The 26338-nt window shown below is 33.3% G+C and overlaps 8 protein-coding genes across 9 annotated transcripts; 2 read left to right on the top strand and 6 right to left on the bottom strand.

Moving 5' to 3' along the window:
- Nucleotides 1-32: 32 nt before the first annotated feature.
- LOC117780145 (hemicentin-1) lies at nt 33-1575 on the bottom strand. Its single transcript, XM_034616568.1, has 7 exons — nt 1461-1575; nt 1107-1348; nt 930-1046; nt 728-821; nt 463-590; nt 233-401; nt 33-168 (listed from the first exon to the last, which is right to left on the bottom strand). The coding sequence occupies exons 1-7, from the start codon at nt 1501-1503 to the stop codon at nt 77-79; spliced, it is 885 nt and encodes a 294-aa protein (XP_034472459.1). The 5' UTR covers nt 1504-1575; the 3' UTR covers nt 33-76.
- A 2815-nt stretch (nt 1576-4390) lies between these two features.
- On the top strand, nt 4391-7415 carry LOC117781490 (cyclin-dependent kinase 5 activator 1). The gene is made up of 5 exons (XM_034618259.1): nt 4391-4444; nt 4696-5564; nt 5961-6098; nt 6662-6867; nt 6944-7415. Exons 2-5 carry the CDS (start codon nt 4701-4703, stop codon nt 7089-7091), a joined length of 1356 nt encoding a protein of 451 aa, XP_034474150.1. The 5' UTR covers nt 4391-4444; nt 4696-4700; the 3' UTR covers nt 7092-7415.
- Nucleotides 7416-7510: 95 nt separating this feature from the next.
- On the bottom strand, nt 7511-9532 carry LOC117781489 (probable dolichyl pyrophosphate Man9GlcNAc2 alpha-1,3-glucosyltransferase). Its single transcript, XM_034618258.1, has 4 exons — nt 8824-9532; nt 8246-8443; nt 8018-8177; nt 7511-7968 (listed from the first exon to the last, which is right to left on the bottom strand). Exons 1-4 carry the CDS (start codon nt 9486-9488, stop codon nt 7555-7557), a joined length of 1437 nt encoding a protein of 478 aa, XP_034474149.1. The 5' UTR covers nt 9489-9532; the 3' UTR covers nt 7511-7554.
- A 347-nt stretch (nt 9533-9879) lies between these two features.
- LOC117781410 (cystathionine gamma-lyase) lies at nt 9880-12967 on the bottom strand. The gene is made up of 6 exons (XM_034618161.1): nt 12824-12967; nt 11358-11554; nt 11212-11302; nt 10887-11154; nt 10239-10569; nt 9880-10118 (listed from the first exon to the last, which is right to left on the bottom strand). The coding sequence occupies exons 1-6, from the start codon at nt 12965-12967 to the stop codon at nt 9968-9970; spliced, it is 1182 nt and encodes a 393-aa protein (XP_034474052.1). The 3' UTR covers nt 9880-9967.
- A 384-nt stretch (nt 12968-13351) lies between these two features.
- On the bottom strand, nt 13352-15766 carry LOC117781945. The gene is made up of 5 exons (XM_034618833.1): nt 15098-15766; nt 14332-14718; nt 14041-14277; nt 13938-13984; nt 13352-13692 (listed from the first exon to the last, which is right to left on the bottom strand). The coding sequence occupies exons 1-5, from the start codon at nt 15605-15607 to the stop codon at nt 13674-13676; spliced, it is 1200 nt and encodes a 399-aa protein (XP_034474724.1). The 5' UTR covers nt 15608-15766; the 3' UTR covers nt 13352-13673.
- A 274-nt stretch (nt 15767-16040) lies between these two features.
- Nucleotides 16041-18123, bottom strand: LOC117781989 (mitochondrial chaperone BCS1). 2 transcript variants are annotated; one of them, XM_034618887.1, is made up of 2 exons: nt 18035-18123; nt 16041-17371 (listed from the first exon to the last, which is right to left on the bottom strand). In XM_034618887.1, the coding sequence occupies exon 2, from the start codon at nt 17363-17365 to the stop codon at nt 16088-16090; it is 1278 nt and encodes a 425-aa protein (XP_034474778.1). In that variant the 5' UTR covers nt 17366-17371; nt 18035-18123; the 3' UTR covers nt 16041-16087. The 2 variants fall into 2 exon arrangements, with proteins under 2 accessions (XP_034474778.1, XP_034474777.1); XM_034618886.1 differs by having other exon boundaries at nt 17988-18072.
- A 365-nt stretch (nt 18124-18488) lies between these two features.
- On the bottom strand, nt 18489-25891 carry LOC117779673 (sialin). The gene is made up of 8 exons (XM_034615943.1): nt 25796-25891; nt 25094-25732; nt 24825-25038; nt 22373-22447; nt 20541-20639; nt 20286-20446; nt 18885-19955; nt 18489-18824 (listed from the first exon to the last, which is right to left on the bottom strand). The coding sequence occupies exons 1-8, from the start codon at nt 25796-25798 to the stop codon at nt 18624-18626; spliced, it is 2463 nt and encodes an 820-aa protein (XP_034471834.1). The 5' UTR covers nt 25799-25891; the 3' UTR covers nt 18489-18623.
- On the top strand, nt 22969-24548 carry LOC117780252. Its single transcript, XM_034616703.1, has 4 exons — nt 22969-23012; nt 23528-24029; nt 24158-24311; nt 24382-24548. Exons 2-4 carry the CDS (start codon nt 23553-23555, stop codon nt 24486-24488), a joined length of 738 nt encoding a protein of 245 aa, XP_034472594.1. The 5' UTR covers nt 22969-23012; nt 23528-23552; the 3' UTR covers nt 24489-24548.
- Nucleotides 25892-26338: the final 447 nt, after the last annotated feature.

The following is a 26338-nucleotide window of genomic DNA, read 5'->3' as shown; positions in this document are numbered from 1 at the left end:
TTTTAATTTCTGTAAGTACTTTGTATTTATATATTTACAAGATAATCAAATTTATTATTATATAATAATAATAATCTTATATACGTGCGATAACCATTATAAAAACTAGCACATTTAAACTATGTCCTAAAATTGTGTTTGCACCTTGAACAGCCGCCGGGTGATCTCCTACATAAATCCAGAAAATAATAGGTTATTCTTCGCTAGGATAATATTTACAAAATCTACATACCATTTAAGATGTGAACATTAACGGACTTGGAGTTCGCATTTGACGGCAAACAGGAATACCTGCCAGAATCGGATATTTGCGCACGTTGTATTAGCAGATATGATGTAGTTATATCCCCCTTTTCGGTAATTACCGATACTCCTCCCCTTGGCGAATCGTAATTTATTTCCTGAAAGATAAACTTTAATTAAATTATGGTTTTCAAATCGTTTTTGGCAAACAAATCTCACCTGATTATTGTGGGTCCAGTGCACCATTAAAGGCGGATCCGGAAGATGTTTCACGATGCATGTCAAATTAACCGTTGAGCCCAAGTCGATGTATAATTCGGGACCCCCCGGAATACTTGTTATTGGTTCTGAAAGAAAAGTTATCGATTTATTATTGATATCAAAAACATATACCTATTATATTTTTCGACTATGATAATTGTTTTACATATATCATTTTTCAAGCTTAAAAAATTCTGATCTGGATATAATATCTTTAACTTACCAACAACAGAGAAGAGCATTGTATAACCCACTGGAGGAGTCGTTGAGACTTGACATTCGTAAACTCCAGAATCTCTTATTTGAGGATATTTGATCTAAATAAAATAAATACACGTTTTTTAAAAAGTTTAAAATGGTTTTAAGTTACTAAATAAAGTAATGTGTCATATTATTAATATTAAGAATATTATTCCTAAATTTACCTGTAAGGACCAATCGCCAGTTTGCTTATTATAGATGGATGAAAATCTTTGGTCCGATGTGTAAGTGCTTTCAGCTACCGTTAAAAGATGTAGGTCCCTATGTCGTATCCAAGATACCTAAAATCGGCAATAAATTGTGTTAAAATTATAATGATTTTTAATTCCAGCTCTACAAACCGTTTTATTGCCAAGATTCTTGATCCGGCAATTGAGATGGCCCGTTTTACCAACTAACGAAGTCACATTTTTGGTGGCGGATGTATCAAAATAGGGTCCCCTGTCGAGTGGCTTTATGAACTTAACAATTTGGTCCTCATTCATGTTGAAGCCATTCACATCGTCCCCTAGCATAAACATATCCGAATTATTCGCTTTTGGATCGAAATAACTGCGTTGGCATAGTGTTGCTCTAGAAAACACTGTTGAGATACAATATATTATTTTATGTACACGTATGTTATCACTCAGGTAAAAACAAGTCTTGATACCAAACGAAAGATTTCAATTTTATCGCACAACTGCCAAACTTACAAATATAAACTAAAATCCGACAAATTCGCGACCCATTCATCATTTGATTTGTGGTCTCAATTTGTTTCTAAGCAGACATTTAACACTTAAACTATTTAAGCAAAGCTTGACACTATGTAATTTTTCAACAAACGCTTATCCTTTCGCTATCGCTTTCCCTTCCCCTCCTCGCCTTCCTTTCCACTGCATTTATTTTCGCCATGCGCATTGGGGGGAAGAAAAATAACGATAAAGTGTTTACACAACATGTTTCAAGCAGTTATTAAAAAATACCAAAAGTTTTTTGCAACTGTATTTAATTTATATTAGTTTTTTTTACATTTATTTAGTACAATAGAGTTTCCGAATTAAGATAACCTATACCTATAATTTACTGATATTTTTATTGTATCTAAACATATAAAGTGTAACTTTATAAAAATTACTGCAGCATCAATTATTAGTCAAAAAAATTATTAAACTGATATTTTCCGTGAAAATAGGGTACGTTTTGGCAAAGTTATGGGAGTTGGAAGATTTTCTAAAAAGGAGAAACTAAGGAATAAGTGGACAGTGAAGACCAAAATAATGATTTTTTTTTTATTAATAAATTTGCAGAATCAATTTGGAGGCCAAATAATGATCAAAATGGTATTCCGCATCAAAATCGAGTGAGTTTTGGCAAAGTTATGCGAGTTTGAAGATTTTGAAAAAGCGTCAAGTCGAAAATACGGAATAAGTGGACAGTAAAATGGACAGTGAAGACCAAAAAAATTAATTATTTTTAAATTAATAAATTTTGATGCAGAATCAATTTGGAGGCCAAATAATGATCAAAATGATATTCCGCATCAAAATCGAGTAAGTTTTGGCAAAGTTATGCGAGTTTGAAGATTTTGAAAAAGCGTCAAGTCGAAAATACGGAATAAGTGGACAGTAAAATGGACAGTGAAGACCAAAAAAATTAATTATTTTTAAATTAATAAATTTTGATGCAGAATCAATTTGGAGGCCAAATAATGATCAAAATGATATTCCGCATCAAACTCGAGTAAGTTTTGGCAAAGTTATGCGAGTTTGAAGATTTTGAAGCGTCAAGTCAAAATACGGAATAAGTGGACAGTGAATTGGACAGTGAAGACAAAAAAAAATGAATTTTCTAGATTGTCAAAATTTGGATGCAGAATCAATTTGGTGGCAAAGTGATCAAAATGATATTCGCATCAAAATCGAGTAAGTTTTGCAGAGCTATGAGAGTTTAAAATTTTGAAAAGCGTCAATGGGAAAAGTATGGAATAAGTGGACAGTAAAATGGACAGTGAAGACCAAAAAATGAATTTTTTAAATTAATAAATTTTGATGCAGAATCAATTTGGAGGTCAAATAATGATCAAAATGATATTCCGCATCAAAATCGAGTAAGTTTTGGCAAAGTTATGCGAGTTTGAAGATTTTGAAAAAGCGTCAAGTCGAAAATACGGAATAAGTGGACAGTGAATTGGACAGTGAAGACAAAAAAAAAATGAATTTTCTAGATTGTCAAAATTTGGATGAAGAATCAATTTGGTGGCCAAATAATGATCAAAATGATATTCCGCATCAAAATCGAGTAAGTTTTTACAGAGCTATGAGAGTTTAAAATTTTGAAAAAGCGTCAATGGGGAAAGTATGGAATAAGTGGACAGTGAAATGGACAGTGAAGACCAAAAAAATGAATTTTTTTAAATTAATAAATTTTGATGCAGAATCAATTTGGAGGCCAAATAATGATCAAAATGATATTCCGCATCAAAATCGAGTAAGTTTTGGCAAAGTTATGCGAGTTTGAAGATTTTGAAAAAGCGTCAAGTCGAAAATACGGAATAAGTGGACAGTGAATTGGACAGTGAAGACCAAAAAAATAAATTTTCTAGATAGTCAAAATTTGGATGCAGAATCAATTTGGATGCCAAATAATGATCAAAATAGTATTCCGGAAGAAAATCGGGTAAGTTTTAGCAAAGTTATGAGAGTTTGAAGATTTTGAAAAAGCATAAAGAGTTTACATACCTGTACTGCTACCGAAACCGAAAGCACAAACCCGAAATATAAACTTTTACTGAAATAGTTGTTTCGAGAGGTACCAGAAATATATTTGTTACGGTTTGATAGATTATTACAATATCTTTGCTGCATGGATTTAAAAGTCATTGACATCTTAGAAATATCTTTAAGTAATCAAAGAAAATCCCATCTGAGTTTTTAATGAACTAACGAAAATTAAGTATAACTAACAATATCAACTATGTGTCCAAGACAACAACAATTTCCAGAAAGATTTGAATTAATGTTTAAGATGCGATGTCAAAATCGAGAACTTCAGGAATCTGCAATGGGTAAAACAAAATGGAAAGTCATACATTCAATTAAACAATTTAATAAATACTTAAAAGAATATTAATTATTTAAATCTCTGCAATTAAGCTAATCAAAATATTATATACTCAAATCGAATATTGTATATAATATGTTGCTTGACAAATAGACAAATCGGAATTGTATTAGAACCCTTAGAACTAATAGATAGGAAGTTTTTTTATTATTCATTGCTAATACATAGAAAAAATACCTTTAGATTTCTACAATTGTATATGTAAGAAATATTTAGAAAATATCCCCGCATAAATAGGGGTAACAAAAAAATGTGAAATACTTACTGAGCATGCTCCGTGATGGCTAATGAAATTCCAACCCTTGAGAAGAATTTTCGCATGTAAGAAATCGATTTAAGTAATATTTCGGAAGTTCTTTAGTTTAATGTGTTTCAAAAATATGTTGAATATTAATAATAACTGAATATTATACAGAAAAATGTGTAAAGTGCAAGACTATTAATTAAACTTTAGATAAATAAGATTAAATTAATTTAATCCAAATCTAACGTAAACAAATTAAAACAAGAAAAATAACCAGCAGAAAGAAAATCTACTAAAATCAATTGAGTTGATTTTAAATCACGAATTTAGGTAATCCAACTAGGTGATTTTATATGAAATTCCTTAGGACCTTAACTTGGCTAATAAATAAGCTGTATTTATTTGTGGAATACGTAGTGAAAATATGTATACAAAGAGTCTGGACGTGTGTCTTAATAAATCAATAACTTGGAATACATTAAATGCATGATGTCTATTGAGATTTAAAGATTTCTAATGCTTATATAATACTAATGCTAATTCTAATACGATTGTATGATTGCTTTTATTTGTTGTTGTAGTCAACATGGGCACGGTTTTAAGTTTTAATCCACGGGATAGACATCCTATATATTCGTCACAGCCCAATTTTCCATACAATCAATCCGCCGAGAATCAGGCGGAGAAAATCAACGATACAGCGGGATCAATTGATTCGCATTTGAATAATTTCTCCTATGAGCAGCTGAACAATGCGAAAAACCGTGAGAATAAGAAATCGGGGATTTCGCATCAAATCTCCAGAAATCCAAATTCAGGCATGCAATTTAATATGCATACGCAAATCAATTCGCACAACTTTAATAATCTAACAGTTACGTCAAAAGATACGATTAACAATGATTTGGACTCGCATAACGAGAATTCGATTGTCATCTCCGAGAAGAGTTCGATTGAGAAGAGTTTGAAAAAGCATTCGCTATTTATTAATGCGCTCTCCTGGAAAAAACTATCCACATCGCATAACAAGAAGAAAGTAGAGAATAAAAATAAATGCGCCAATATTCCGTCGGCCTGCTTTAAGGCCCAATTACTGGAGGCATCGTATCCCTCCTCGGCAGCTGATAAAAATAAGAATATTCAACTCCACTGTAACCACATCGAGGAGCATCAGCATCAGCATCAACAACAGCATCAAAATCAACAACAACATCACTGCAATCAAAATCAGGTCATCAGGGAACTGCCATTCTTTCCATCGACCAAAACACAAAAGCCATCAACAGCTAAGGAATTGGGACGCGTTAACAACACCAATTCCATTACCAACCACAACAAACTGATCCAAAAGCAGCCTTTAACATTGACACTGCCCCAGCAGTTACAGGCTTCTTCGATACAAATTAAGAACACCAATCAAAATCACATTCCACGCAAAACCGTTATTCAGGTAATACGCAATTGAGAAAAAAAAATCACTGTTGATACATTAGGGTGTTCCTAAAAAACAAATCTACCGAAAACTAACCAAAAACCCATACATTTTTGTTTGGTTTGGATTTCTGGAACACCACTGTTTAAAAATCATTGTATGTACTCCATGCTCCGGTTATCGGTTTTTTTTTTGGTACAACTTCAGATAACGATTTTTTTAATTCAATATTTTTAGCTCGACGTATTATTTTCCGATAAATCGAAAACTCGTTTCTTTTTTTTCGATTTTTGCGTTTGGGCTTAAAACTCGATTTAAATCCAAATTTACATCAATAGTTTGCGATAATCGAAGCATGTCGAATAACTTATAATAGTTTATCTTATCTAATTAATTTATTTACGTATTTAAAAGGCTTCGACTTCGGAGCTACTTAAATGCCTAGGCATGTTCTTGCATTATCGATGCCATCGGTTAAACAATTTCGACCCTGGAGATGCTGTCATGTGGCTAAGAGCCGTCGATCGTAGCCTCCTCTTGCAAGGCTGGCAGGTAAAAATCCATTTTTATTCTATATTTAATACGCTGACAAAACAAAGCCTTGACACATAAAAAAATTTTTGTTTTCTTGATTAAAGCAATATATGCCTATTTTATTACGGTTGCTAATAGTTTTTAGAATAGTTTAATAAAAATTTTGATTTTTTAAAAAGTTGAAAAACAATTAAAAAAATATGTTGTCATTAATATATCATTCCGCAATATTTTCTCCAAAAATAGTACTTGACTTTTACATATTCTAAGCCCAATATTATGTACTCATATTTGCATTCCCTTAAAACTCTGAAAACAAAACCCGAACACCATTGAACCATTTGCTAGCTACACACCACTAGGTGGCGCTAATACTGGTTTTCCCATTCTGTAAGTTTATTTAATTGCGGGACATTTTAAAGTTTGAAAATAAACTTGATCTTTCCACACTGAAATTTTTCTAATGCTTAGATAGTATATACAAAAGTTAAGCCTAGTTTTATTATCATTTATCATTTGTGAATAGTGGAAGAGATGAATGTGATTTTTGCAGACAATTAAAAGAATAATTTCGCTTTCAGGATGTGGCATTCATAAATCCAGCAAATGTTGTATTCGTCTACATGTTAGTTCGTGAACTTGTCAGCGGAGAGGAAACAAAGGAATCTGATCTTCAGGCATCTGTTCTTACTTGTTTGTATTTGTCATATTCATACATGGGTAACGAGATTAGTTATCCCCTCAAGCCATTTCTAGTTGAAGACTCCAAAGAGAACTTTTGGGACAGGTAAGAATTCAGTTGGATTTCAAAATTTTAAACTTATGGAATACTTTTTTTTGTTACCTGTGTCATTTGATTATAGATGCCTCGTGATCGTGAACCGATTGAGTAATAAAATGCTGAAAATAAATGCAGAGCCAGCTTTCTTCACAGAAGTATTCACTGAACTAAAATCATGCGGTCAATTTCAAGCCAACTCGAATAGAAGATCATCGTGTGGAGGCGCCTGACGGAAAGATAACCGACAGGTTGTAGTCCGACTCTCATTGTCTACACATCAGCAGACTTTTCCAGATCAAATAAAAAAAAAATAGTGCTAAAATGAAATGAAAACCAAAATTAAACACTTCGTAAATCATTAGAAAATTTCTTTATGTCACCATCACACTTGTTCAAATAAAAATGTAAAGATATTAAAGACATTGTGCAAATTGGAGAAAAACAAAAAAAAAACTAAAAACAAAAAATAATTATAAAGTGTAATGGCGTTGTGTTCTCTATTTAAATGGAATGCAACATACTCGTAATGTTCAATAAATTGAATAAACTCTCAATCAGGAACGTTTTCCATTTCCAATTTTAATTACAACTTGGTATCGTTGGGGGAACCCCTTTTTGGTGATAATATTATAGTATAATAGTGGTTCAATTTGGTTTTCAGACATATATTTTTATTGAACAAATTTCTCTAAACTAAAAATCACTTTTGCTAAACTGTTTTACATATCCCCAAACTAGAAACAGGAAAATATGTGCACAGCTTACAACGGAAATTATTAAAGGCCAAATGTCTGGGTACTTGGGAGTTGGTTCAATTGTTAGAAAGCCAATTAAAATGGAAATCATTAAAATTTCTGATATTACAATAACCGAATCTAGCAGATTATTTTCATACAGAATTTGCTGTTTAGTTTTTAAGTAATCGCATTTAAAGATTAAATGAAAAATAAAAGTTGCTGCCACAGTAGAAACCAATAATTGATCCCGTTTTAATAGTGGAATCATGCTAAATACAGAGACTTCCAGAAACCAAAGCATCTCTTTAGGCCACCAGTTAAATAAGCAAATAGCTGGCAAGGCAATCAGCAAAATCGACTTCTCATGAACCTGCAAAATAAATTTGTTAAGTTTGATAATTGAAAGTTAAAGTTCTTACTTGAAATGAGAATAGGAAAAACGCTGCTGATGTATTAAATAATGTTAACAGGAACATATATTTGCTGCGTCGCCAAAAGAGTATGATATTAGTGGGAAGCACAGCTAATAAAGTGGATCCCAGACAGATTAAAGCCATCTGATGATTCAGGAAATGTTTTCTACAAAAGAAAATGATTGATGGATAAATTGTTATAATAAGATTAATTGTAATTATAGTTTTACTCACTTTAATTTAAATATAACATTAATGCTGCACCAAACATTGGCAACTTTATCTTCAAAAACACCGCGTCCAAGTGGAAACAGTCGATGTATAACTTGGGAAGCTGCGTCCAGTGAATGCAACCAAGGTAACCATAATATTGCAAATACTGTTAATACAATGCTAGCTATTGTTGTTAACTGAATTGCAAATGATTTAAGGCTGCAAGAGAAATTAATGATCAATTATACATAATTTCCCTCAAATAAATTGTAGTATTCTTCCTAATTGAAAATATGATGCTTAGATTTTATATGAAAAATAGGTCTTAGTTTTCGGTCCACAAATATTGCGAAAAAAAACTTTTAAGCGAAACTTTTCAAATAAAGGTAATAGAGTAATTAATTTTATCTAGTGGTAGCTTCTATACACTTTTTAAATAATAAAATTATGCAAATTCTTTAAAATAAATATCCAAAAAAATGATGTATTAATTTAAATTTCCTACTTAACTTTTCAACCCACCCTCGTAGCTTTGACAGCTCTGATCTCATATAAGACAGTTTTTTGATAAATAAATTTAAGCTTCGTTTATATATTACCTTTTTTGTGATAAAGTTGTAGCGAGAAGATATGAAAAGAATGGCAAAGCGTGATACAATTCCATTTGTTTATAGTTCAGAGCCAATGTGAAGGCAAAGGCGGCAGAATAATGTTTATTCCAGAGCACGGCAGCAATCGCAGCAGCTGCCAATCCAAGGGAAATGTTGTTATACTGGAAATGTCCGTTGTCGATCAGCACTTGTCCTGGATAAAAGGCGAGTAGCAACAACAAGAGTTGCTTCACATTGCTCTGAAAAGCACGATCTAAGCCAACGCATAATGCCCAAATTGCTGGAAAATAAACAAATGAATCTGCTGCCAAAACCGTGAGGCGCATAAAACTCTTGTGCTCCTTTGTTTCGATGCCTCGGCTAGTGTGTAATTCCACAAAACTGGAGTTATGTGATTTGGCTACATGGCCCATAAGGTAGCTGTGATATGCTGTAAGAGGCGGATAATCCAGCCCCCAATATTGCAGGTCGTTATCTGTGCCATTCGTGTACCAATGTTTTGCCTCCAAATTCACTGTCACTTCCTGCCAGTGGCGCTGAGCTTCATAATCACCGAACATCGGCGGCTTGTTATTTCCGGAATAGGAGTTCAGTGAGATAATCGATCTTAGTGATAAGGCCACAAAAGCCGTGGCTGCCAACTCAGACATCATCTTTCCTGGCTATAAAAATAATTTTATTGTTATCATTTCATTCTGATTAGGGATGTGACTACTGTAGCGATGCATATCGATGTACGACTGCCAGTATCGATTAAGTCCAACATGGTCGCTTGCGATGTATTGCACTAGCTGCGATATCGCTACAAATATCGATATCAAATAAGTTCTTCGATACAAACACAAATTAATTGTTTTTGAAATTTAAATATTTAAATGACAAGATTATTTGAATTTTATAAAACAATTTATTTTCTTTCAGTTTTCATTGTAATATATACTTAAAGTTGATAATTTTCATTTGTAATATTATTTTAAATATTTTTATTTTTTCATCAACTGCTTTAAGTTAAATAAATATATTTGATACTAATGAATAGTCACATTAATTTGTGGATCATTGCAGTATACAACATTTTATTGTTTAACAGGACAATATGGAAAATTTATATGGTGTTTGTGCGGATTACTTTTTAAGCCTTTGCTGCAATGTCCAGAGCACGGCTTATATCATTTATCAAATCCTCGGCGTCTTCAAGACCAACAGACAAACGGATGAGACCATCTGTAATACCCAAAGTTTTTCTGTCTTCAGCAGGAACAGAGGCATGAGTCATGACAGATCTAGGATTAAAACAAAAATTAAACAATCATAAAATATGAAAATGCTTATAAGAATTTATTCATATCCCATTGAAATTTATAATCCCTTGCAGTATTTATACTAGACTTGAGAATACTTACGGTAATTCAGCCAAGCTTTCATATCCGCCAAGACTTTCGGCAAGTGTAAACAATTGCAGAGCCTTCAAGAATGCAGATGATTGTTTTAAAGTGCCGCCCTTGATATAAAAAGAGAATACACCGCTATAGCCATAAGTCTGCTTTAGTGCCAATTTATGCTGAGGATGAGAAGGCAATCCTGGATGCAAAACCTTTTCAACAAAGTCATGTGACTCAAGGAACTTTGCAACTTGAATGGCATTTTTCTGATGCTGTTCCATACGTAGTGCCAATGTTTTGAGACTGCGATTAACTTGGTAACAATCAAATGGCGAGGGAACAATGCCAACAGCTGCCGAAAAAAGGGAATTAAACAAAGATTCAATTAATAAAAAGTCAAGTCAATGTTAAGATATAATAAAAAATGCACATACTGTTTAATTTAGCAAAAACTAACCATATTTGGGTTTTGATAAATAAATAATATGTTTTCTTAATAATATTCAAGTCCAAAGAACTCAATATTTCATTTTTAAACCATACGAAAAAATTAATAAAATAAGAAAAAACAAAGAGAAGTGAATTTTTTTTCTTTGCAAAATAAAAGTTATTAATTTTTTAACTTATCAAAACCATTATTCAACTATATCTGTATATAAGTTTACTTACCATTTTGCAAGAACTTCAATCTGTTGTATAGATCTTCACAGTTCATTGTTATGCCGCCCATTACAACATCGGTGTGTCCATTCATATATTTGGTCAACGAATAGCAAACTAAATCAGCTCCCAGCTCCAAGGGCCTTTGGAAGTACGAGGTGAGGAAAGTATTGTCTACAGCCACAATAATTTTGCCATGATCATGGCAAAGTTTGCTAATGGCTGCAATGTCCGCAACTTTGAGTAAAGGATTCGTTGGCGATTCAATCCAAACAAGCTGCAATAGATTTATGATAAATACTCAATTGAATTTTTAAATCTTCTTTTGGTATACCTTTGTTTCAGGTTTGAAAGCAGCTTTAATATTTTCCAATTTAGTAGGATCCACAAAAGTAGCAGATATTCCCAAACGAGCAGCGACTTGTCTGAAAATAAAATAAATAATTTGAGTTAATATTTAAACTTGTAGTCGAAACTTACCTAATGAGTCTGTTGGTTCCACCATAGACATCGTCTCCCATTATGATATGATCGCCACTGCTGAGCATGGTGAGCACAGCGGTTGTTGCTCCCAGACCAGACGAGAAGGTCAATCCATACTTGGCATTATCCAGTGCTGCCAAGCATTGTTCCAGCACATTGCGGGTGGGATTGCCACTCCTCGAGTATTCAAAGCCCTATATAAGTAAGATGAAATATCAATTTTAATAAATATTTAAATATAATGCACTATAATTTTTTGTTTTCTAAGCACAAAATCTTTTAGGGGGCCCTTAATATATTTTGTGTATATATTTATTGAAATAAAATGTCTATTCAATTAATTTAATATAATGAGCTTGCATTTTGTTCATTGATAGTCTTATTTGGTATATATACATTTGAAAATAAATATCATGATTCGGCAAATTAGAAATATCATATCTCATGGACAACAGAGATCACTGTTGCCTGAAACACTTATCTGCAAAAAAGCTGAACTCGGTAGACCTTTACATATTTCTATTTTCTAAATATAAAACACTTTCGATGATTGTTTTTCTTAACTCACAAACAAGAACAGCTGATAGTCTAGAAAATATAGTAAAATTCTAGACATTATTTGATCCTACGAAAATTGTATAAATAATTCTATTACAATCCACGAATAATTATTTATATAAATATAATTTAATAATTTTAAAAATAAAATTCTCCTTGTTTCCATTTTATTTAATCTTTGTCTTTACAGTTATAAATTTACAATCATATATATTGGTTAATTTAATAATTAATACAATTATAACTTTAAAAGTGAAACCTGTTTGTTTCCAAATTCCCCTTTTCTATTATTTCCGTTTTAAATTAAAGTTGTTACCTGTTTGAAATAAGCTGTTTTGGTTGATTTTTTAGTTTAAAGTAGTTTAAAAATATTTTTGAAAAAAATGCATAACCAATAAAATTAATTGTATTTAATATGTTAAAACATTATTAGGCTAACAAGTGACTGGTTAAATTAAGCTGCGAGCCACTGTACCTGTCAGATGTTCTACATAGAATGGATGATATTTGATATGAGCCACTGTACCAATGTTAACGCGTATATGTACATATGCATAGTAAGTATATTTGTTTGTGTGAATCGCATAGTTACATATTTATAAATCTATGTACATAAATATAAGTATACACTTTAACAGTGACTCCCAGCTGAGTTGACAGAATTATCTGTCAATTATGCCGGCGTTGATTATCTCACAACAACAACATTAATAAGATAACAATTAAGTTGCATGGGTGCATGTATGCGTGTGTACCATCATGTGTACATACATATGTACGTACTTTACCTGCGGGTATTTTCCACAAGTGAAAACAAAACACTTAGTATTTATTAATATATATTTACAGTCCTAAGAGAGCATTCATAAATGTACACACGCATGTATGTACGTATGTTATCTTACACGATGTTCTCCAGGTGCATCTTGTTTAAAGGTTGTGCTCAGTGAAATTGGAGGTATAACAGCGGCACTTTTCCATTGCTCTGGATCCTGGCCAGCGTGGATTGATTTGGTGGCAAAACCTTTTGGTTGACTCTTGAAACTCATTTTTTCCAGCTGATGCAAACTAAACGCGACGAACACTTGTTAATCACTGTCTAAAATTTGGGCTTCCTGTTCCCTTATGTATGTTATCGTGATCGATAGGCAATTCACACTTGGTTAGAATTCTGATTCGAACTGTAAAAACATCGACACGCAACTTATTTAATCGATTTGATGGTATGCTATAATCGATATAAATAAAAACTAATAAGACAACACGTAAGTTAACATAATAATTATTTATTTAAAAAAAAAAAGAACACTAAAAATAAATATGCCCCACAATTTAACTTAAAGTTTTTGTATTTATTTATTCAGTTATATTTTGGTACTTCTTTATTTATTTATTTGTTTAAATGTTTTAGGTTAGCGAGTCCTTTACTTTGCTTACTTTAAGAACAACTAAGCAAAAATTTCAACACTTGTTGACATCACATGCAGTAGAGTCGAACACATAACAAAATAAAAATAAATTCAAAAATCAAAAACATTCAAATTAAAAAAAACAACGTAGTCAAGAGTGCTGCTTCTTCCTTTCCATGCATGCTATGTCAATTAAAAACAGATCCGATCGTTTTGAAAATTTCAGAATAGATCGCGACCATATAAAATGTTTTTCTTGTTTTCCTTTTTTTTTATAAACAAACATTCCCATTTATAATGAGCTCAGTTTATAATAAAATAAAAGCTAAATACCGTATTTGGAAAATTATAGCTGGGAGTAGGCACTGTAAAGAATGAAAATTTATTACAAGCATTAAATTTTAGGAATCATAAATATTGATTATTCTTATTTTTGTTGAAATCAAAAAATCAACGACAAGCAATAAGCACATGTGTAAGAAAAGGAAGAATTGAATATGAACCTTTCAAAAAAACCTTTGCAATGTTTTTAAAATGATTCTTGATTTTCATTGATCCTTATTTATGATTTTCAATTACATTTTAAATATATTGTTGAATCTAAACTTACCGTGGTGTGGCCCCTCGAACAACACAAAAAGCAATATAACGTTCAATCTGCAAGATATGGAACGAAATAAAAATATAGAAATGAAAATGGGGAAATTGCTCACCATCATGGCAAAGAAATTGTAATTTCTGGAGAAGCGCACGGTGCGTAATACCGTCATAAAGAACTTGTGTATATCGCTGCCCATTTCCTGATGCCAATTGAGATGCGAGCTGCGATTTTCTTTGGTGTTTATGATTAGCGAAAAGCTGCGAACTATCGCAAACATATCTGCCTCACGACCCGACTCCACAAGTTGCGCCCAATCCACTAGCTTAGCCATTTCAAAAGCTTTCTTAATCTGCAAATAGATTAATTTTTGTATGGATTCTACAATTGATAATATTCTACTCACAACGTCAGTGTCCTGTTCTGGGATATTCACGCCAGCGATCTTTGAGATTGTGGCCAAGAGCGTTGTCATGGCGATTTTACAATTGACATCGCTATTTTTGATCAGTAGCACGATGGAACTGTGCATATCGACGACTTTCTCCATGCGTTTCATGCCCGTGCCAATTACCAATCGATCACATAAACTAATGCCTATATATTCTATATGATTTGGCTGCAGCTCAACTGATAGTTCGCCCACAGCATCCAATAACTCGTGACGATAGCCCATGTGTGTCTCCAACTGTTGATAATTCTGCATTATTATAGCCAGATGATAAAGATCGAGCAGTTGATCCAACTGCACCGTCTCCAGTTCGTATATGGCGCTGATGAGACGCTGAAAGAGCTGCAATAGAAATATGCACATGATTATACATATATAAAATAATTTACACTTGAATTTGAATACTTCGTCTGTTAACATAATATATCGATAAGTTTAGATGACCAACTTTGTTAATATAATATATATATTGATATATAATATAACATCAATCATTGACATGTTTATCGATAACAATACTTAATGTACTTTATCGATATATCAATTTTTTGCGAAGGTTTTTGGGTTGCGATTTCTAGTTCAATGTGCTGAATAAGTTCACTCATTCATTTTGATGACCCGTTCATCTAAACTTTTTAGAACGAAACGAGCCAACTCTATTATTTCCTTGTTTACTAAACGTATACACATATTTAAGAGTAAAAAGTAATCAATTGCTCACCGCAGTGGTGCTCTTTATCTCCAAGGCAAAAGGAAACACGTCCTTTATAGTCGAGTTCAGCAGGAACTGCTTGAGATCATCGTGCGTATAGCCGGTTTCGGGCTCCTTCTCCGGCGGTTCCGCAAGTGCGTCGCACAGAGCCTCCAATAGTTTCCCCTGGCGCTTCCACTCTTTATTCGATTCCTCTTGCTCCTCCATATTAATACAATTGTTGTTTTTGTTACATGCATTTGTTTTGCCCTCTTTCGCCGTTTTCTTTGCTTCGGCTTCTTTTAAATCGTTCAGATCAGTTAAAGGCACAGCCTTCAACGCCTTTTTCTTTTCGATCTTGTTCGATTTGGTGGAATTGTTGCCTTTACCTGACATTTTTGAATTCTGTTTACTTTTTGCCAAACTTTTCTTGGCATTCTCATTACACTTCTGTAATGTTTTTCTTTGACGTTTATTTGGTATGCATTCCGTCGACTTGGGCGTCTCCGCACTTCGTGTCCTCGGCTTCTCCTTACCCATAATAAGAAAATAACTTTCAATTTCTTATTTAGTTGAATGTTTTATGTATTTATCATTTTCAAGGCCCAATTGTTCGCAAATTGCAAATGCGCGGTTTTGACAGCTTCAGTGAATTGTCTGCAATTAGTGATGGTAAAATTATGGGAGCATCGATACGTCGATTTATGCAATGCCGATGTTTTCGATTTTTAAATCGATTTCGAAATATCTGATGCACTGACGCATCGATATATTCCATTGGCGATGTTGAAATCGGTTATAGAGCCAAAATTTAAATCAAATAAAATGTATTATTCCAAAAGATTCAAAAGTTTAGATTTTAATATGCAGACTTAGCAGAATGTATAGCCAAAGAAAAAACCAAAACAACAATCGAAGTTACATATGTTTTCAGTTTTAATTTACAAATTTATTTTTGTACACAACATTTGGGTAATAAAACAATTTAAATAATAAAATTGTATTAATTAAAATTAACAGTTACTTCGGATCGTCTTCCCAAATACTTTGGCAACTGTCGACCACAACTTGCGGTGGCGACATTTTGTGTTTCATGAAAAAACCTTGGATTTGCGCCGGACTCACTGTACGGCCGGTATCAATAATTCGTTGAGCGAATTCTGTAGATGCTGACTTTGCCTGATCTCCAAAAAATTGTCGAAACATTTGTTCGAGCTGATATTGACTGCAATAACCGATGTATTCCTTTAAATCAATTCGGCCGGGTCTAATTAGGGCGGGATCTAAGCGATCTAAGTAATTCGTAGTCATAAAAACGATACGTGCTTCGGTGGAAGCAACGCCATCAAGGCAGTTTAACAATCCGCTAAATGTTATACGGTTTAAGCCATCGTAAGCAGATTTTTGCTGTAACGTTGATTCTCGAGAAACAAATGCAGCATCAATATCTTCGAGTAATATTATCGTTTGCTCTGGGGCGACATTTAATAGGTGATTCAGTCTATCATCTGTAAGTCCCCGTTCCGATAAGTTTAGCAAGCAGATGCCATACTCTAATTCTCCGGCCAAGGCAGTTATAAAGCTTGATTTACCGCATCCAGGTGGTCCATATAATAAATAGCCTCTGCGATAGGGAATTCCTCGCTGTGTATACCACAAAGAATTCCCAATGAAATCGTTGCAGTCCGCAATGATCCTTTTGGAAATTCCTTCATCTAATACTACTGAAGTCGTCGGTCTGCGTCTTCGGGGATGACCAAATGGCCTCCATTCCGAACCCATTGCGGTATACATAAGTGTTTTTCCCTCTGTCGCTTGTAACGCCAATTGACGGGCTTCTTCCAGAATTTCAAAATACATTTGCTTGTTGCTTCCCAACGCTGTCAGCGTAACAGATTCCCATGGAACTCCCATGTGTAAATCCAATGTTTGTTGCTCCCTTGTCCGCTCCACTTGAATCCAATTGCGTTTATACCGAAATAAATGTTTTCCAATACTCGGTATAAAGTCATAACTCGTTTTCACCTGTCCATTATCGTTCTGTAAGAACGTCGTTTCCACACTCAAGTGTTGTGTCTTCTTAGCTCCTCTAATGGTTATCCATTTCAAAAGCCATTGGTACGATTTATCTCTACAGGGTACCTCCAAGGTAATCAAATAATGTCGACGAAATAAAACCACCGCACCTTGTAGACCCTTCCTTAGTATCGCTGCACTGGCGCCAACTCCGAATAAACCGAATCCGGCACCGAAATACGGATTTGTTGAAAGACTGGCGATAAGTTCACCCCAGGCCATCTTATCCTGAAAGACGATTTAAACATGCATTATAATAAAATCAAATATTTATAATTTATCTACAATTAACAATTATAATTAACAAATTTTTTAGTAACTAGATTTGTTTGTATTTTATTATTTATATCAAAATATTATTTAATTATATATTTATTTAAAATAATATTTTTGTCGTTAATATGAAAAGCTGTAATAAGTTCTTTATAAAACCCAATCTTTCTTATATTTCTTCTGCGTTTAAAGTTTATTTTTATCTCCTTCCAGCTAAAACATAAATTAATTTAATGTTTGCAGTAGTAGCAGAGTAGTGGATCAAATAAGCTGAGAGCCACTGTATGTATGCAGCTTCACAGAAACCGGCAAAATTTAAAGACTTCCACATTTTTAAGTCGGGTTTCCGATACTCAATACGCATTATAATCGAATCTTATGTTGAGCATATGCACAGTTTTTGGAGTCTTTCATATCAAATTATGTTTTATATGTAAATAAACACATTCATATGCATGTTATGCATGCATCTATTTTGTTTTCACAAACATATTCGTTGCGCTCTTTTCTGAGCTGAACATTTAACGAGTTAATCGCAATATACATGTATGTAGTTTACATGTTAAGTTACCTTAATAATAATAGAAGTATGTTATTTAACTATTAAAATATGCTTACGCAAAACTTAGTTTCTATATAAACACGTTCATGTAATTAAACTAGAGTAGTGAAATCAGCTGATTTGCTATCGATATCGTTGTGATTCGAAAAAGCATCGATGTTTTTATGCTACTGATTTGTTCGATTTTTTTTGCATAATTTAATATGTTAAGAAACTTAAGGGATTAAATATTGCTAAGCTCTTTTGAAAATTAAATAGTTTAAAGATGGGATTAATGTTTGTTGTTGTATTAACATTCGATAGCTTTGATTTAAAATCTATCGGAGATGTTTTCATAAAAATCTATCGAATTCAGGAGGGTAATTCAAAATTTTGCATGATGCTGTGAATATGTATAAGATACATTTTATAACATTTATTTTTTAAATGATCATCATTGGTATATAATTCAAAGAAAGTTTATATTGTTCTAGAAATAGGAAAAAATTTTATATTTAGTAGAATTTTCTATTTCTACTCCAAAAAATTTAGAATGTTAGTCCCAACCAACAGTATCTACAACCTTATATCAATAGTGTCAAAGGTATCAATCTAGTTAACAACATAACGTAATCCTATTTACAAATAATAGTTGGTTTCCTTTGCTTATTTAGATTTGGGAATGTACTCAGTTTTTCCGTTTTCTTTAGGAAACATCTTTGACTCCTCATCTGGCGAATCATTAATCGACCGTAAGGCATTCCAAGGTTGTATTTCTGCGGAACCAAACCACTGATAAAAGAAGTAAGTCACCACAGCAATAATTCCTGAGATTTCAAAAAATATTCGCCATTGATCGATAGAGTCCTAAAAAGTAAAGAGAAAAAATTATACTTGAATTAATGAAATTGAAAAAAAAAAGATTACCTTTATGGTAACAACATATCCAGCGGTCAATGGCGAGATGAAGGATGCTGACATATGAATTGTTTGACAGAATGCTAATACTGCTCCAGAATGTCCATAATTTGGTGCAAGATCTATAATATTGGCCATTGCTCCCGCATAGGATGCCGTTATAAAGATTACAGCTGTAAACCAGACTATCAACAGAATTACAATATTATCTATGTAGCCAATAAATAGAATTAGGACTCCTGGAACAATTTGCGAGAGAGCAGTGAATAGTTTTCTTACATTAGTTAGGCTTAAGACATTATTCAATAAGAGCTTATCGGCAATATAACAAAAGAATACAGAAGATACATATGAGCAAAGGAATGGCATTCCCGACAAAAGTCCATTGGTTGAGAACTTAAACTTAAGTATGTCATTCATAAATGTCGGACCACTCGTTATAAATACATAATGTACAAATATTCGACCGAATGTTGTAATTGCAACTGCCCAAACGGGCAGAGATGTGAATATCTGTATCCATGGAACTTTAACCGTGACTGAAGTTAAAACATCTTCACCGACATTCTGCTCAATATAGTTTAACTCCTCTTTAGTTATTCGAGGATGTTCCCTAGGTGTGTTGTAGGCCAAAGTATACCACAAAATGCACCATCCAACACCCAGTAGACCAGTTGTATAAAAAACAAATGGCCATCCGACCGTGGTTATAATAAAACCACACAACGGATATGTTAATCCAATTCCGATACTAAATCCTTGAAAGCTTGACATGAATCGCGAACGCTCCGACAACGGTATCCAGTATCCAACCATTGCGTACATCGCCGGCCAAGTTAAACCCGAAGCGAATCCCTGAATTGAGCGTAAAACGATCACCACTGCATAATGGACTTCTGCTGCCAATGGCATTAGCAGACTGCATAACGCCGTTGCCAGCTGCGACCATCCGAACACCCACTTTGTTCCCAGCGCTTGGGTCGCGATTCCACCGACGACTTGGGATAGCACATACCAACAGTAGAATGAGCCGATTATCACAGATTTAATTATAGATGTCTGGTCCGCTGTTGCACCGCCCTGTAATAGATATAGTAATAAAACATTAACGTCATTTCTATAATGGAAATTACTAACGATATGAGTTTAAGCTTAAAATCTACTTTTATATCGAAATTTTAAATCGACAACAAAAAAAGGAAATAAATCGAGTTGTCGATATAACGAAGAATTAATACAAGCTCCAGTAAGATACCGATTTTCGGTAAAATGAATTAAATCAACTCGATAGATCATCAAAAAAAAATTGAACGAGTTAAAGTACTAAAATACCGCATTCGCGTAAATCAAGTTTTCGATATTTCGTTGTATTCCAATATCATTACTAATTACTTAAAAGTTGAGAATTACCATATTTAAATCATAGGAATGGTTATTGTTCTGATATTGCGTATCGTTGCCATTTGTAATCATTGCAACCAATGCAATATTCATGTCATTACGCATCATGAACGATACTAGAAACCCAGACCAGGATAGGAAATATAAAACCACTCTCGCGGGAATTTTATCTGCAATTAAAATTAGCAAACATAAAAATAAAAGCAGTAATTAATGTTTCTATAAAAACATACAAAAATGCGAAAAATGTACATAGAAACTTACCTCCAAGACTTGACCGATTTGAAATCGGTCGTGCTTTTTTAATTGGTCCAGAATACATTATGTTGGTGCAATACTTGTCCGTTTCATAAGTAAGAAGTTCTGCAAAAAATAAAATTTTAATTATTATCTTTAGAAACACAATCAACGTTGTACGAAAAATTCGATTGCGGTACGCAGATCGCAACATCTCCTAATATAAAGTTAACGCCGTTGAATTCAACCGCGCATATGGTTCGATAAATTTAATTTAAAAAAATTTATCCAATATTTATCGATTGTCACAATGCATTTTTCAAATAAAGCGGAACGAACGAAATATAGAATTGTAAGCCGTTTCGTTTCTATCTCATACACATTTTTACAATTTATCTTAACATGATCAGATAACTTAATCGCGGAGTAGTGTATTTTATTGTGTACAGATATCAATATTCTTTTTCTTTAAGTTTTGTAGCACGATTTAATACCTTTTTCAGCATATTTTGAAGGAATTAAATGTAAATTAGCAAAGTTTAACATTATATAATATTATTTATAAAGAATTTTCTTCCGTCAACTGAAAGCATAAAATTTATCGCTTCGTGAATAGCATTAAATTCATTTCCACGTATCTTGAACTGTTTCGGAATTGAAACACTTCCGCATCATATTTTACTTTGATAACAATTCTCAACTGAACTGTGTACGTACATAGAAGTACATACAAATTCACTTACATATACGTGAACATGTGTGCGTCGCTTTGAATTTAGTGCGTGTGAACGTACGAACATACATACAGATGAGCGTTTAAATTTATAAATGTATGTACAGATGACTGAGTTACATACTTTGGTGTTAAATTACAAAGATTTGTACACATACATGTATATTTACTGCATTTGATACAAATAAAAAGAGAATGCGACAAGTGCGTGCCGCTACGTACATATGTTTGTGTGTGGAAATGTAGATTGAATGTTTTGGCTCACATGTTGTATATTCGTGTACTCACATATGCAGTGTTGTTTTTATTTATTCAGTGAAAAGGCAAACTGATTTACAACTCTACCTTTTTAGAGTTGCTTGTACATACATACATACAAACGTATGTAATATTATTCCTAATTATTTTATATACTAGTTCGTTTTTAGAAGTTATTTCACCACTTGTTTCCGTCGTTTCCAATTCTAAGTAAGAAAATACATTCACATGTAGGTACATACATACATATGTACATCGTAAGCTTTCCTTTCCATTTCGATAATGAAAGCAATCAATCAATTTTATAAATATGGAGTATACATATGTAAACACCTATGCATATACATATAAATCTCAATGTAATTGTCAATTTCAAATACAGTATGTTAAATAATTATTGTGACAACAAAAAATCTAAATAAATAAAAAATTAATTTTTAATATATTTTGTTTTAATTGTTTTAGAAAATAAAAGAAAAATATCCATATTAATAAATATCAGAATTGATTTCGTTGTCAAAATATTTACTTGATATGCTGTATTTGTGCCGACAATGCACAGCAAAAACCGCAAAAGCTTGAAAGTTGAACTTGAATTTTTACACAAGGTTGTTTTTGTATTTAATTTAAACGAGATCTGCGAGGAGATCTTTCGTAAAACTATATAAGAAAACTTTTATAATCGAATTCATTTTCAAAGATGCCAAAATCTATCAAATTGTCACCGATTTCAGAACATTCACCGTTGTTTACTTAAATCGACAGCTCTAAGTTGTTTAATGGTTTAATTTACATACATATGTCTGATCCGTCCCCACACTCAAACTGCATTAAATGCTAATCGATATTTGTGTTTGCAAAACTTACCCCCACTGTTGGAGAATCGATGAAAATTGTGCTAATGCAACGTTTTTGATTAAAGTCCGTTTGGGTTCAACTTGCGCTTTTGTTAATTGTAAAGTAACAAAGTTTTAAAGTTGCAATAAACAATCGATAATGGCTATTAAACACAAAGTGGGAGGGGGGCATCAATGGGTGTTTGCATGCGATTTAGTAACAGCATACAGCAAGTGGCGAAATGTCAATAGTCGAAATCCGGCTAATATGGTTTTATATCGCGAGAATTAAATAAACAAACAAGAACGCTACAGTCGGGCGAGCTCGACGGTGAGGTACTCGGTAGTCGTATTGATAGCAACAAGTAAAAAAGAAATTAATAAAATTTCGAGTAAACTTAAAACAGGGATATAAAAAAAATAGCAACGGAAACCAGGTTTAGAATTCGCAGACAAATAGTACTAATGTAAATTGGAAACCATTCATCGATAAATCGAAAACTTCACATCGAATGAAAGTCGGAAACATCGCATTTGACAAAAATCGATTATTCGCTGCTTTGCACATCACAAATTGTATTGTTTTTTCACATCCCCAATTAAGTTTAGTGAGAGTTAAATGCACTCAAGCAAATTGAATTGATACAATCGCAAGATTTCATGTGACAGAAGGTATAACTTTAATTAGTTTTATGCACAAAATGTGACCAAAAGCTTTCATGCACGTATAATATTATTATTGTTGTACAACCTTGCAATTTAATAACAAAGCAAACAGTGCAAACCCGTGCAAATCAATTCCCCTGTGTTCAGCTGTGTTTAAATAAATAGTACCGCCTTTGCCCATAAATCGAATCTACAGTGGCGGTCAAAAATATAGAGTCATAGAAAGTTTTAACGTTATCAAGAAACATTCTTTTTTTAATTACCTTTAAACTATTTAAATTAAAAAACTCTAATAATACTATTGTTTGGCATTTAACAGCTGCGTTCAAAATAGTAGTATTAAAATTTATTCGACCTTAAATAGTTTAAAAACAAATGCTTTTTTATGTACATATGTTTGATGTGATATTTATAATTGATTTTACTAATAATGTTTATGTATATTTTCTCTTTCAATTTTTTAAAATATTAAAAAAATAAAAATTATAATTAAAACAACCCAAATCTGACACTTAAGCCAGACAAAGATATTAAATATTCACTAAAATGGTTAATGTAAGACATATAATCAAGAGGGAAAGGGAAGTATTACGCGAGAAAATAAGAGCTGCTAAGCGAAGCCGAAGAGAAGCTGAGTGTCTAGAAAAGAATCAAGGAAATATTCATTTAGAGCAAATAGAAAATAGAGATTTGCGGGAGATGGTGACATTTCTGAAGAATGCAATGGATGACATGAGGACGGAACTGTTTGTTCTTACCGAGGCTGTGGAATCCCAAACGGCGTATATAAAGCTACTCCTTAAGCGGAATCAGAACAAGTGCGAGGATCTGGAATCAACATTTCCTCTCAGATCTGAACTGGAACTGATGCAGATGAACGAGGAGAAAACACCGCAAAGCGTAGAGATTCCCGAGTTGAATGAAGAAGAACCCGAGACGGTGAGATTCCCGTTCCCCATCAGATCTGAAAAGGATCTGATGAGGATTGAGGACGACATTACACCGGCAAATAAGGAAACATATGTAAGTTCAGGAAAGCTAACTATAACATAATCTATCTATATATCTCTAAAAACAGACAGCATAAATATTGTTAATTTTTTCTAATATCCAAATATTTAATAAATAAACTAATTTTATGTTGTTCGCAGGTAAATATTATGAAAAGTTTGCTCAGCGAAAACGTACTATCAAAATCATTAAAAAGTATTATGATAGAAAAGATAATTTTCGATCACAATATAAATGGAGTCAGCAACAAAAAGAGTTTAAATTCATATGAATCTTTTCTTTCGGCTCTCTTAGGTAAATATATTTTAATATATACATTTAATCTATTTCATACTTGTACTAATATTATTTGAATACATTTCAGAAGCCATTCAACTAGTTGACTCAACACAGCCAGCGGAAAAACTCCTTCGTGGCGCCATGGGGCGCGCAAAAAATAATTTTAATAAAAAGAAAAATCGATATAAGTAAATAACATAGATATAGAGAAATAAAAAAATATCAACTAATTTTAGTAAGAATCTTAATGAATTCCCGAGTTTTGTGAAGAAATTGTTGAATTCCCTTTCGAATGACGAATTTTTAAACTCATACTTTTTAAAACAGATCCCAGACGCTTCCAAGATAATAAACATTACCAGGGAATCAAACCGAAACAATATAGGTTACGGCTTCGGTACCAGTTCCGGTGTTATTCCCTAAACATTATTATCTAATATATATGCAGAGTAAAATGATAGTTGGACTATGTATAATATTTCAGTCACCTTTATTAGATGCTTACAAAGACTAAACATTATATATTTTAAGGATTCTCCATGGTGGCAACTGCGACTTGTGGATCACGAGAAGTCGAAGGTTCCTGACTATCGCCAGTAGATGGCGTGTCATCATCCTCGTCTGACTTGGTTACCACAATTGCTGCACCTCGTTGCTTGGCCATTTCCAAATATTTCAGATTCTCCTCATCCGACAGTATCTTAAATGGCTGATCTTTGCCAACAATTGCAACATTGATATTCTTGAAAAAAAAGTGTGTTAAAATATGTAAATCAAATGAAAATCAAGTAAAATACCAATTGAGAGCCGCCATCATCTTTGGAAACGAGCTCATCGTTCGGCAATGTGCTGCGAATAGCGTGAATGCCATGGCAAATGATATCATCCTTGGAGCAGGCATTAAATGTGGACAAGTGACGCTCCAAATAAGTGCGAGCACTCTGGGAACGTGATCCGATGGTCATTGCTTTGCAATTGAAGAAATTCGCCGAGGGTTCCACCTTATAGATGTGAGGTCCCTTCTCATCGTAACCAGCCAGCAGTAATCCCACGCCATATGGCCGACGATCATATCTCTGAGTGGTGGACTGCATTTTGTTGCCCAAATTGGTGATCAATCGAGACACAGGGTATGTCGATCCATAGGAATGCTTATAGCTCAAACACTCCGATCGCAAGTACTTGCTTAGAACTCGTGCGTCAGCCGTAATGCCAGCAATTGATATACCCAGATGATCGTCAATCGGAATTATTTTCCTCTGGGATGCAGACAGCTCGGAAGCCGGCTTGCACAGTGCAACCAAAACCGCATAGTCACGCGTCTTTAGGCCCACGGTTGCGGTTCCAAGTTTGACAGCCGCCATGGCGTACTCAACCTGATGCAGTCGACCCTGAGGGCTCCACACTGTGACATCACTATCATATTGATTGCGAAACTGCATAAATAAATAAAATGTTAAATTTCATAATGTTGCACAAATGCATTTTGTACTTTATACCATTTTTTAGAAAAATCGTCGGCGTATTTTGTTGGTTGTTGAATGATGACAATCCAAATATATTAGTGATGAGCAAAGCTGTCACATACACAATATTTATCGAAAATGACATTTTGTGTTGTCACTTTTAATATTAAATTAATCGATATTTCACGAGTTAAACGATATCATGATGAAAGAACACTAGGGAATCTCCTGAAGCAAATTAGAACGCTGTTAACGCACTGATTGGATTTAGCCAAGTGAACAGCTGGCAGCCTGACTGCAGAGCTGATTGGCAAGCGAAAAGTAAAATTAACGGAACGAATGCTAAAAAAAATTATTTATAAACAAAAAATGCTTTCATTAATTCTTTAAGTGTGTCCTGGGAGTCTTGTCTTGAGCACCTGATGGCAAAACTAAATCACACTTAAATATGTTTCATGAAATACTTTATTATGGTGTTAAAAATTTTGTAGTTCTTAAAATCAATTAATAAAGCCTGCAGTAGCTGCCATGTTTATAAGGAGCTAAAGCTGATTAAACCAAAGTGGTTTTAAATCA

This window comes from Drosophila innubila (genome assembly GCF_004354385.1).
Source record: "Drosophila innubila isolate TH190305 chromosome 2L unlocalized genomic scaffold, UK_Dinn_1.0 4_B_2L, whole genome shotgun sequence".
NCBI classification, from domain to species: Eukaryota; Metazoa; Arthropoda; class Insecta; order Diptera; family Drosophilidae; genus Drosophila; species Drosophila innubila.
The sequence above is the reverse complement of the archived record's forward strand: the minus strand, read 5'-3'. Positions and strand labels throughout refer to the sequence as shown.